The 12,540-nt window shown below is 37.9% G+C and overlaps 1 protein-coding gene across 4 annotated transcripts in view; it reads right to left on the reverse strand.

The window, feature by feature from the left end:
* Nucleotides 1-12,540, reverse strand: part of HAUS1 (HAUS augmin like complex subunit 1) — a 251,400-nt gene that overhangs the window by 12,820 nt on the left and 226,040 nt on the right. For 3 of the 4 annotated variants that reach the window (XM_069075392.1, XM_069075384.1, XM_069075379.1), the window contains exons 1-5: nucleotides 10,613-10,720; nucleotides 8,794-8,968; nucleotides 6,545-6,680; nucleotides 3,509-3,643; nucleotides 1,273-1,396 (exon numbers count right to left, since the gene is read on the reverse strand). In XM_069075392.1, coding sequence (XP_068931493.1) covers nucleotides 1,273-1,396; nucleotides 3,509-3,643; nucleotides 6,545-6,680; nucleotides 8,794-8,968; nucleotides 10,613-10,648 — 606 coding nt within the window. In that variant the 5' untranslated portion in view covers nucleotides 10,649-10,720. Of the gene's footprint in view, nucleotides 1-1,272; nucleotides 1,397-3,508; nucleotides 3,644-6,544; nucleotides 6,681-8,793; nucleotides 8,969-10,612; nucleotides 10,721-12,540 lie in introns of those variants that run through there. The other variant, XM_069075389.1, reaches the window with a different exon arrangement.

A 12,540-nucleotide genomic window follows, 5' to 3' on the forward strand; every position in this document is an offset into this window, starting at 1 on the left:
AGATGACATACAGTTAGGAACAAACACTGAATGAATGACAGAGATGTGATCCAAAAATAACAGTCTGATATTATAGGCTTATCTAATAAGATGTAATTTAACAGGGATATAAATATTGTCTTGCACTTGGATTCAAAAAAATCAATTTCAAATCAAGATGTTCTGAAGAGTATGAGATAAGAGAACCATGGTTAGCTAGTGAACCTGAAAAAGTTCTGGGGATTTTAGTGGACTGCAATCTGAAATGGAAACCAAAAATTGTAATACAATCTTCGGTTGGACTGAAGGACATACTATGAAGATTAAGAGTCAACGGTTCAGCTATACTTTGCTCTGGTCAGGTCCCATTCAGAGTACTATTTTTATTTCTGGGTTCCACATTTTAGGAAGCAAACTGATACGCTTATGAGCATCTAAAAGGCAATCAAGATGGTGAAGGGTCTTGAGATCATGCCATGTAAGGATCAGTTGGAGGAACTGCAGAATTAAGAAAAAGACTTAGGAGGGACATGATAGCAGTCTTCAAGCATCTGAAGATTTGTCATATTGAAGAGGTATTAAACTTTTTCTGGTTGGCCTCAGAAAATAAGGAGCAATGAATGGGATGTCACAGCAGGGTATATTAGTTTTGACGGCAACAATAACTTCCTAACAGAGCTATCCCAAAGTGAAATGGCCTGCCTCTTCAAGCAAATGCTAGATGACCACTTGGGTATGTTAAAGAGGGCATGATGAATATATGAGTTAGTTAGACAGCTTCTGAGGCCCCTAGATTTTATTACCTTAGGCAAGATGCTTAACCTTTCTGTGCCTCAGTTTTCTCACCTTTAAAATAGGGGTGAGAGGTATAAATGATAGAGTCAGCCCCAATTGAGTTCATGTCCTGCCTCTAACACATATTAACTGGAAATTTGACCCCGGACACATCACAACCTCAGGCACCCCTAAGATTGTAAGTTACAGAGCAGGTGCCAACCTTCACTGGGTACAGAGTTCACTCACTGGGAGTTCCCTTTACCAATAAAATTACAGATCCAGTATTCCTTTCCCCCCACTGCCTCCCAAGGAGTTACCCCCTATCTCACAGGGTTGTTGTGAGGAAAGTCCTATATAAACTTTAAAGTACAATGTTAAGAGTGAATTTTAAAAAAAATTATTTTCTTCTGAGCAGAAATCCTCAGACTCTTAGTACCCCACTACCCTCAAGTCTAAAATTCTCAAAGAAATGAAATCATGGCAGAAAACTGATTAGATTGAGTCCTTTATACAAACCTCTGCAGCTTTGATTCTTAACCTGAGGTCATCAGATTTGGCCTTTAGAAAATCTATATTCGAAATTCGACGGTCAACTTTGGCTTTTTCCATGGAAAGATGCAGTTCTTCTTTCTTGAGGTCCCTTTAAAAGGTAAAGTTTCCTTCGTTTGAATGCAGTGTATTTTTTTAAAAGCACTGAACAGCAATACCAGCTTTTATATTCAACTTTCTATTATCCATTTGTAGAATACCTATTTTGTTAACTATATGCAGTAATTTTAGATCCCAAGCTGGCTTTCTCTAGCCACCCAATATACTCTTGGTTACCTCCCCCACATTGCCAGTTGGTGTTTTGCTCAGACAATGTAAATTAAGGTTAATATCACGTCAAACATTACTTAGGAAAGTAAATCTGCTATCCCCTAAAAGTCAGGAAATACATTCCATAGCTACTTCAAAATTAATTTTTAATGCACCCTATTGTGGATTATATTTCTCGAGTATCATGACAACAAATTGGAAAAATTTGGAAAATTGGAAAGGGAGATCCTGAAACAACTGTTTTTTTATTTATTTTTGGAAATAGCGACACTATTTTATTAGTGTTTCATTTCTTTTATTATCAAAATTAATAAATCCCACTGTTATCAGTTGAATGAATTAATGGACTGCGTTAGATAAAACTGTTTTTCAAACAAGAAAACAATTCTGAATACTAGAATATTTGATATGTAGACTATTTAAGATTACAATAGATTCCTGTTCTAGTATAGTTCATAAGGATGCGAAAGAATGACAATATTAAATTATCACATATATAAAAATAAGGATCTCTATATTCTTTAGATAAGTATATAATGAAGTTTCAGTCTATTTTTAATTGTCAATCAACTATTAAATGTGTACTATATACAAGACATTGTGAATGATTTTCTAAATTTCCCTCAACTTTTAATGTGTATTTTGCATATGCAAAATGTCTGTCTCTCTCTGTCTCTGTGTCTCTCACCATCTCCCTGCCTTTGTACAAAGAGAAAAAGATTCAAAGATATTGCCACAAATTTGCTATGTGACTGAACAAACTGCTTTCCCTCTCCAGGCCCATTTTCTCTCCTATAAAAAGGAGAATACTAAATTCAATGATCTCCAAGGTTTTTTCCAACTCTAAAAATTACATGAATCTATCATACTGACAGGGCCAGGAGGTACTCTATAAGTATATATCCAGATAGAATAAAGCACATACGCCTCCACAGATACCAAAGTATTTACTGTAGCAGTTTTTGTGAAAATAAAGAACTGGAAATAAAGTAAATGCTTATCAATTTAGGAATGGCTAAACAAACTGTAGTACATGAATATAATGGAATATTACTGTGCTGTAAGAAATAACAAATGTGGGGCAGCTAGGTGGCGCAGTGAATAGAGCACCGGTCCTGGAGTCAGGAGGACCCAAGTTCAAATCCATCTGGCCTCAGACATTTAACACTTACTAGCCATGTGACCTTGGGCAAGTCCATTAACCCCAAATGCCCTGCCTTCTCTCCTCCAAAAAGCAAAACAAAAACAAAACAAAAAAAAATATGATAAAAACAAAAAAATATGGCAACATCTACATGAACTGAGGCAGAGTAAAGTAAGCAGTCAAGAAAACAATATATGCAATGGCTACAATAGTATAAATAGAACAAACCATCAAATAAATCAGAAGTTAATGCTAAAAAAATTATAAAAAAACAAGTACTGCTCAAAAAAAGATATATGAAAAGATACTCTTATTCTACAGCTTTGCAAAGGTGGGCATTTCTCAAACATTGTATATTGACATATTTCAGACTTTTTCCAATGTACTAATCTGTTATGCTGATTTTTCCCTTTTTCTTTTTTTTGGTCTTTAAAAAATACTATTTGTTATATGGGATGGCTCTCTGGGAAGAAAAGAGAAAGGAAGACTGGTAGAAATTAATTAAAAAAAACCTAAAGCCGAAAAACATAAATACTATTTTTTAAAAAGCACATGTTCACCAAAATACTATTGTACGTGTAAATTCTCTGTCCCTTTATGCCCCAAGTCCCTAAGTCCACCAATAAGGGTTTAAAAGAAAATGCATGTTAACAAGGAGAGAAATGGGCAAACATATACTAGAAAATGGCAGCTCTAAATCATATAAACTTGGCCCAAATTAGTGATTGCACAGTATTCCATTCTGCCTTTACTAATTAAGACAGCCAATACTTCCCCTCATATACTCACTCTCTTAGACATTTTTCTAGTATCAGAGTTGCAGTTAGATTTTTTCCCAGTTTGTTCAATTCAACCTCCATTTCTTCATTTCTGGCTTTGTTTCGAAAAAAATCAGCAGCCAAACTATTCACTGCAGGGATAAAACTAAAGACAAAAATCTGATCACATAACTGGAGAACTGATGCTCCCCAGAGACCAAGAATCACACAATTATTTATTTCTAAAAATCTCTTTTGGCCTACTTCTCTGAATAAAAAGAACAAATGTTGGCATACAGCATATCTTACACCACATACCAAAATAAAGTCTATATGGGTTAATGATCTAAAAATAAAGGCTGATACTGTAAACAATCTGGGAGAGCAAGGAATAGTTTACCTGTCAGATTTACAGAGAAGGGAAGAGTTTATGACCAAACAAGAGATAGAGAGCATTATGAAATGCAAAACAGATAATTTTGATTACATTAAATTGAAAAGTTTTTGTACAAACAAAGCCAATGTAACCAAGATTAGGAGGGAAGCAGAAAATTGGGAAAGAATTTTTACAACCAGTATCTCTGATAAAGGCATTTCTAAAATATAAAGAGAATTGAGTCAAACATAGAATACAAGTCATTCCCCAATTGATAAATGGTCAAAGAATACGAACAGGCAGTTTTAACAGGAAGAAATTAAAGATAATCTATAATCATATAAAAAAAATGCTCTAAATCACTACTGATTAGAGAAATGCAAATCAAAACAACTCTGAGGTACCACATCTCATAGCTAACATGACAAAACAGGAAAATTATAAATGCTGGAGAAAATGTGGGAAAATCAGAACACTTATGCATTGTTGGTGGAGTTGTGAACTGATCCAACCTTTCTAGAGAGCAATTTGGAACTATGCACAAAAGGTTATAAAAATGTGCATACCCTTTGACCCAGCAATACTACTTCTAGGGCTATATCTCAAAGAGATCATACAAGTGGGAAAAGGACCCATACGTACAAAAATATTTATAGCAGCTCTTTTTGTGGTGGCAAAGAATTGGAAATCGATTGTCCTTCATTCTCAAAGTGCACCATGACCTCAGGGAAATAATGACAAGGCTTGCAGTTGACTTTGAGTGAGGGAGGGCTGTGCAAGGTCACCAGTCTCACTTTCTCTTCCAGAGCCATCTGGGTCCAGCGGCCAGATATTCTATTCATCAGGATAATTGCTTCCTTCTTTCCTTCCATCCTTATTTCTCTACCATCTATTTCTCATCATACTCACTTTTCTCATTTTTTTCTCTGAAGTTACCAAGTATCAAATATAAAGTGATTAAATTCAAAGAGTCTTGCCTAGTTCTTCATAGAATTATTCTCCCTCTTCATGCTCAACAACTGATACTGGTCTATAAGGTGTAATTATTTTCAGGTAGTCTTGTCTCAGGTAGCTATGTGGCACAGTGGATAGAATGCCAGACATGGAGTCAGGAAGACCTAAGTTCAAATGCAGCCTCAGACACCTATTAAATGTGTGACCCTGGGCAAGTCACTTAATCCCATTTCTTCCATTTCCTCATCTATAAAATGAACTTGAGAAGGAAATGACAAACCATTCCAGTATCTTTGCCAGAAAAAATAAACAACTCAAAAACAAAAAATCAACAATCCCAGAGTCATGAAGAGTTGGACACAACTGAAATGACTGAATATCAAGTCTTCTTGCAAATATTTATCATCAGTACTGCAATACAAGATGAGATCTCATAAAACGAAACTTTCTTGCTGCCTTTGGTGTACAATAAAAAAAATCTGGAAATCAAGGGGATGCCCATCAATTGGGGAATGGCTAAACAAGCTGTGGTATATGAATGTAATGGAATACTACTGTGCTATAAGAAATGAAGAGCAGACAGACTTCATAATAACCTGGAAAGACATATAAACTGATGCTAAGTGAGAGAAGCAGAACCAGGAGAACACTGTACATAATTACAGACATATCATATCTGTGATGACTAACTGGGCTTCTCTCAGCAATGAAAGACTATAAGACAACTCCAAAAGACTCATGATGGAAAGGGCTATCCACATCCAGAGAAAGAATTACAGAATCTGAATGCAGGCTGAAGCAAACTACTTGCTCTCCCTCTTTTTTGTTTTGTTTCTTCTTTTCTTGTTGTTCATTCCATTGGTTATAATCCTTCTTTACAACTTGACAGTCTGCATGCTGCCATGGAGGGGAGGAAGGAGAAGAGGGAAGGGAGAAAACTTCAAACTCAAAAAGCTTGTGGAACTGAATGTTGTAAACTAAAAGTATGTAATAAATTAAATTTACAAAGAAAGAACATGTTTTCAAGTCAACAGACCTGAGTACCAGTTAATATGCTGTATGACACTGGTCAGATCACCTAACCCCCCTGACCTTCACTTTTCTTTAATAAACTTTAAAGTACTCCATAAATGTGTTATTATGTTAACTATCAACCATCTACCTGTGAAATACTCATTCCGAAAATTAACTGTGTATGGATTCTTATAATCTGAACACACACACACACATGACCCTCTAGGTGCTCAGGCATGCACACATGCTTACTGGATGAAGTGTGCAGCCCCCTCCCACTTGAAGAATAACAGAGGAAGGACAGCTTAGAGGCCAAGAACCTTTCAACCATGGATCCAGGGTCATCTAATCTGCTGTTTTTCTTACTGTTTTTAGGTAACAATGCTAGTATTCCATAATCTCCCACAACCTTCCAAATAATAAGACATGAAAGTCATCCAAATTTTTGCTTAAATTAAATGAAATGAACAGGGCTAAAATAAAAAATGATGTCTGGTCCTGGGAGAGAAAAAAGTTTACTATTTAATTTATGGATCAACTAATGCCCTATATTAATGTGAACTAACATACCCTTTCATTAGTTCACAGAAAATAAATATTTGACCAAACTCATTTTTTAGCCTGTACCACTATTGTTCTAAACCGAATACTTCTCAGAATGAAAAAGTCACTAAATCAACACCTTCTGGGGCAATTCATCAGCAGATATTACAACTGACTTACCTAGCTAGGGAGGTATCCTTTGTTTCAAGAACCAGTGCACTGTCAACTAAAGCATTAAGATAGCTGCTTCCAATACTAGAGAGACTAGTGAAAGACAGATTGACACTTTCCATGAGAAGATCTTGGAGATACCTGGCTGAAAGATTAAAAAAAAAAATCTCATAATGAATAGCACAACTATTGAAAGTCATAAATCTAAATCAACTCTTAATTGATTATTCCTGCATTTCTACCATCCCTTTTAAGTACTTCAGGTACATTCTGACAGTAACCCTTAAGATTTTCATAGGTAGCAAATATTGAACATTTATAATATAGAACCTACTATGTGTTATGTACTGTACTAAGCATTTTGTATATATTATATAATACTGACACTAACCCTAGGAGTTAGGTACTATTATTATCCTCAGAGGAAACAAAGGTTAAGTGATTTGCCCAGAGTCATAGAGTTAATAAATATGTGAGGCCAAATATGAACTCAAGTCTTCCGGATGTCAGGCCTGGTATTCTATCTACTTGTACTACCTAGTTGCCTCTAGATATAATGAAAAAAACTGATATATGGACATGGGACATACTTAACATTTTAACTAATCAAATCAGTCAAATACTATTTTTTCCCAGTAAAGTTTGAATCAGTTGATTGTTTTGTTGTTAACAGTAACATTTCCTTGACCAGAGAAGTTAATTCTCTCAGTGAGTGAAAATTAAACTTAAGTCTCTAAAATCTGCAGTTTTTGCTCCCTATATCAAACTTTCCTATTAATCCCTTCTCCAAAAAGAAAAGAAAAAGCATTATCTGTGGACTTTGGAGTTATTTTTATGCTACATTACCCCAATCACAGAAAATGAGACATTGACCATGTTAATGCTATCATGTGCATTATTAGAGCCACACTGCCTTCCTTTGAGTTTAGAAAATTAAGGTTACCCTAGTGATCTACAAGCTAAGAATTCTGGCCTACTTTAGTCCCAGCTTTGAGGGACTAGCTTTATTGCTTGAGCTAGGTAAGAAGAGGTGGTTTACTCTTAAATATTAAAAAGTTTATAGATTCCAAAGTGTAATGTTAATGCAAGTTGAAGATCTTCCCCGTCCATTAATAGGCCTCACGTGGAGCTCAACAAGGGAAGGTTGGCTAAAGGAGGCTTGTTTTTCAGGAAAGTCCACACCTTTAGGTAGTGGGTCATTCACCAGGGTTGTGATGCCCTCTGATTCTGAAGAAATTTATATATACTCTCAAGTTAGCATTTTGCTTTGGGGTTTACTTATGGGAAGAATGTTCGAGTGATGTAGCCAGATCAGACTCTGGGTAACCACTAAGGAGTCCCCTGGCTTTGAAAACCCAGATGTCGGTGCTTCTCTCTCTGGTAACTGTATGTATAGCTTTGGTCAGAGAACTAGAAGCCCTCTCTGTTGATTTGTGTTATTTTCTCTGTATTATTTCTGCCTGTAATGTTTGCATTTCTTTGAAGTTAAGGGTGCTGACTTTTTCACCTGACCTAAGTGAATTACATATGTATGTAATTAAAGTAAGATTGTTGACCCCTTTAAAATTGCTTTCCTTTAGAAAAGCAGAAGAAAGAACCTGTGCTAGTAGCCATCCTGGGTATGTTAGGGTGCTTGCTGTTGTTACACAAAGATCTATACAATTATTATTAGACAGTCTGGCAGTTAATATCCTAACTGGCCTCTGATATTCACAAAACACTGTGCTAGGTTATGTGGGTGATACCAAGAATAAGACATGGTCTCTGCCCCCAAGAAGCTTCCTATCTAATCAGGGAGATGACATATATACAACTAATAATGTAAAATAGTATAAGTCAAATAGTATATGAAGGAAGTTTAAAATGCCATGAGAATTCTGTTAAGGGAGAGATCATGTGCAGTCAAAAGGATCAAGAGGCATTTTTGGAAGAGACTGCCATTTGAACTGGGTTTTGAAGTATAGATAACTTCTACAACGTCTATAGGGTGAAGAGAAATGGTACACTGGAAAGACTAAAACTTTGGAGTCAGAAATGCTAGGCTCAAATTCAAGTTCTATCGTTACTCTAAATGATCCTGAGTAAATCATCTTATCATTCTTGACCTCAGTTTCCTCATCTATAAAATAAGGATTTTGGACTAGATGACTTCTAATATCTATTCTAATTTCCTATGATTTAATTCCTCTGCATCTTACACAAAAATAAAGCTTATTTAGTTTTACAAAAATCAGTGAAGATTCCAGAGTTAAACTCACCTTCTGATTCATATTCTCTTGCCTTCTGTTTCAAGTCTTCTATTACCAAGGAGATATCCCTGTCTCGTGCTCTGTTACATTCTGAAAGGTGATATAAGATATCTGTGGTCCGTGAATTCACCTCATATTTCGGAATGGGCTGATCACCAAAAATCTTTTTCAACCATGAGGCAATCTGATTATTGAAAGGAATACCCACATTATAAACATTTAAATAGTTAACATTTATATAGTACTTGAGCTTTGCAAAGTACTTTTTAATCATTTAGTCATCACATACTTACACTTCATATTTGATCCTCACAACCTTGTGAGGTCAGCACTGTTATAACCCTCATTTTACAAACAAAGAAACTGAGAATGAGAGATCAAGTAAACTGTCCAGGGTTACAGCTAATAAGTGACCGAGGCAGGTTTCCAACTCAGGTTCTTGACTCAAGTTCATCCTTATTTAACTACAGAGCAACCAGGATATCAATAAAAGACAAGGGAAAAGGTGACTAATAGCCACCTACTTATCTCTAGAGGTGCTATAGGTTTTTATTAATGCATAACAGGCATTCATTTCAGTAATCAAATATCCAATAATAATCTGGAAATGAACAACATACCAACACAAAACTCCAAGAATATGGTCTACTCCATAACAAAGCTATTTCGTTAAAATGTTTTAAAGGGCTCCGTATCAAGCATTCAGCTCATTTGAGCAAATGAAATAACCTTCCTACCTTACTTTGAAAACCATTAAGTCCTATTAAATACAATTGTAATATTTTTCTTTATGTGAGGTTTGAGTGAAGAGGCTGCAAATACTCCACAACTGTGTAACTCTTAGACAAAAGTAACGGGGGAAAAGGAGAGGGAAGGGAAAGGGGACAGTATCATGATACAGTGAAAAGAATTCGGCATCCAGACTCAGAGCACCTGAGTTCAAATCCTGGTTCTGCTTGTCACTTTACCACCTGTGCGCAATTGGGCAAATCAACTGTTGGCTTTTCTCCTTACACTTTATGATCCAGCTATGGTGGGTCCTTAAATAAGACACCCCATCTCCAAGCCTTCGTACTACTGGCTGTCCCCCGAGCCCTTGCCTGGAATGCTTAACCCATTCATTCACACTTAGACGTCTCCGTTTTCAGGACTTTCTTCAAGCCTCGGCTCAAAAACGACCTTTGGCAGGAGGCCTTTTCTAGTCCCCCCAGCCCACATTCTCTTCCGTCTTCTCTTTACATATTTTGTACTTACCTAATTATTTACACAGTAAATTAAATGTAGAATGAATGGATGCCTTAACTTCTGAATAGCTGAATGAGCAGATAAATCTTGGAGCCCATTTCCAAAATCCTAGCAATTTACCCCCGTTACATTAACCCTGCAGGCCGAGGGGACTTCTAAAAGGCTTTCCAGCTGGGAAGGGGGGGAAGGGAGAGAGAGGAAAAGGAGAGGAAGAGGGAGGGGGAGAAAAAGCGGGATAATGGGAAGAAGCGGAGGAGGAAAGGAGGGCTGTGGGCCATACAAGCTTCCAAATCTCCTTGCCCCAGCCTCCCGGGTCATAATCGATTAATCTGAAAATAAACATTTATTTATGAGCGCCTACTGTGTGCCAGGCACTGTGCTAAAAGAAAAAAGGTCGAATGCATTTCCAATCTGGAGGGAGATAGGCGTGGTTGCGGCGGAAGGGGGAAGGTCTTCACAGGAGGGGAGAAGCGCAGAGAAGACGCTCGCAAATCTCGGATTAGAGGAGGTGGGGAAGGACGGTACATGTCTGGGGACTGGGGAGGCCTGTAGGAAGGGTCGCGCAGCCCCCACTCACGGTCACCTTCTCAGCCTTTTCCTCCTCTTCCAGGCCCTCCATAGCCTCTGCCTAAGGATAAGCGGCTCCCGCCACAACCCGTGATGCTCCGCGCCACTCGCTCCTCATCCAACTAGCCAACTTCCAGTTAAGCAAAAGGGGGCGCTCGCGCCTGGGAGGGGGGGAGGGGCCGCTGCGACTTTTCCGGCGGAGTGCCCCTCCTCCGCCCGCCTTTCTGGGAGTTGTAGTTCTTTGGTGGGCCACCGGAAATCGTTATGGCTTTCAAGCCCCGCCTACCTCCTTTGCGCTGCCCTTCCCTTGTTGGCCCTGAAGGTTTATCCGCAAAGCCCTAATCTGCACTGACCTTGTTCTCTTTAATTTTTTTTATTTACTTTCCTTCCCGTTTATTTTTCAGCTAGAATCCTTTTCTCCTAAGAATGTAAGAATGCGTGCATTTCATATCGGTGCATACTCTTTTCACTTTGTTTTTCTTGCGTTTTTGTGTAGGTGTGGGTTTTTTTGTTTTGTTTGCAACCTGGCTAATATGGACTTATGTTTTCATGGACTAAAGATGTACAATTGATGTATTTCTTGCCTTCTCAAGTGTGTAAGAAGGGCGACAGAATTTGGATCTCAAAAACTTTAAAGATAAATGTTAAAAAAAAGTAATTGGGAAATATTTAACGAAATAAAAATGTAATAGGGAAAGAAAGAATGCACTTTTTGTCCTCTGTTTAGCAAATGAGATTTTGGTGAAAATCCATTGTAAAAAGTGGAAGTAGAAAATCCAGTTAAAACAAAACCTATACTGCTTCCTGCTCCTGATGATCTTTAAACTTGGGCAAATCACTTAATTCTCCTAGTCTCATTTCTTCATTGATAAAAGGAGGTGGATTATGAAGAGGTTACCCATAAAAAGGGTTAGGGTTGCTCTGGAGACCCCAAAATAACAACATGCCACGTCCTGCCTAATGATTTTGACTCAAGTTTTCTCTCAGCCAAAGAAAAGTTTATTAAAAGTTCGCTTGTATTGGACACAGAGCAAGCCTGTGCTAGGTCATTCTATGGCGTTCTCACAGTCATGGAGACAAGATGGGATCTTTTATACAGAAGGTTGTGGGAGGAATCTAGGGCTGGTCTAGAGAAGGAGTTTGGGGAGGGTCAATGAGTGATTAAGGGTGGGAAGTTGCAGGAGGCTACCTGGAGACTACAAATGGTGGGCTAGGCCAGTTCAAGGGTGAGAAGTCTAGTAACTGAGGTTTGGGCCCAGCCACAATTGTAAGGCTTATGGCCTCATGCAAATGCCTCATCAAATAGGAAAATTTAATCAGAGTTCAAGGAGGGTTCCCAGAGCCTATACCTCAAAGATTCAAGGGGATTCCCAGAGCCTGTACTTCATCATTCCCCTCTCAAACAAATGTGACCCAAATTCCTTTGGGGTAAAGGGGAAAGGTCTCAGCTTCTGAAAGTGCTTCCAGCTATCAAGGGGCATAGAGCTGTTTCTGCCTCTCTGGGTCCCGTTCAAGGGGGTCAGACTTCACATTCAAGGGGTCAGACTCTGGAATGTGGATGATGCCAGGTCCAATAGGCTGGAGAACTTGGATTCAGTCAGAAATTTGCAAAGCCTTAGTGGTCATCCAGAGGTTGATGGCTTGAACCCTGAAGGAGACAAACCTGGCAAGGAGGTTAAGCAAACAAAGACCAAACAAGCACAAAAAAAGAAAAATAGAGAAAAGACAATTTCCCTGGTATAAAGGACAATTTTCCTGGTTGGAATTAAAGATGACTATGTCAAGGCCAAATGCTATCAGATATCCCTTTCCTTTCCAAATTGCTCCATGGACATGTAGCACATGTAAAGCAATAGCAGTCACAGAATCTAATAGTTTTCAAAAACAGGCAGTAACTCCGAAAGCCATTCTCTCCTTCCATTATCATAGAGAGTGAAAGGTTTT

Source organism: Petaurus breviceps, unplaced genomic scaffold (assembly GCF_028583685.1).
Source record: "Petaurus breviceps papuanus isolate PSGF00001 unplaced genomic scaffold, PetGlider_PUasm1.0 151, whole genome shotgun sequence".
Classification (NCBI taxonomy): domain Eukaryota; kingdom Metazoa; phylum Chordata; class Mammalia; order Diprotodontia; family Petauridae; genus Petaurus; species Petaurus breviceps.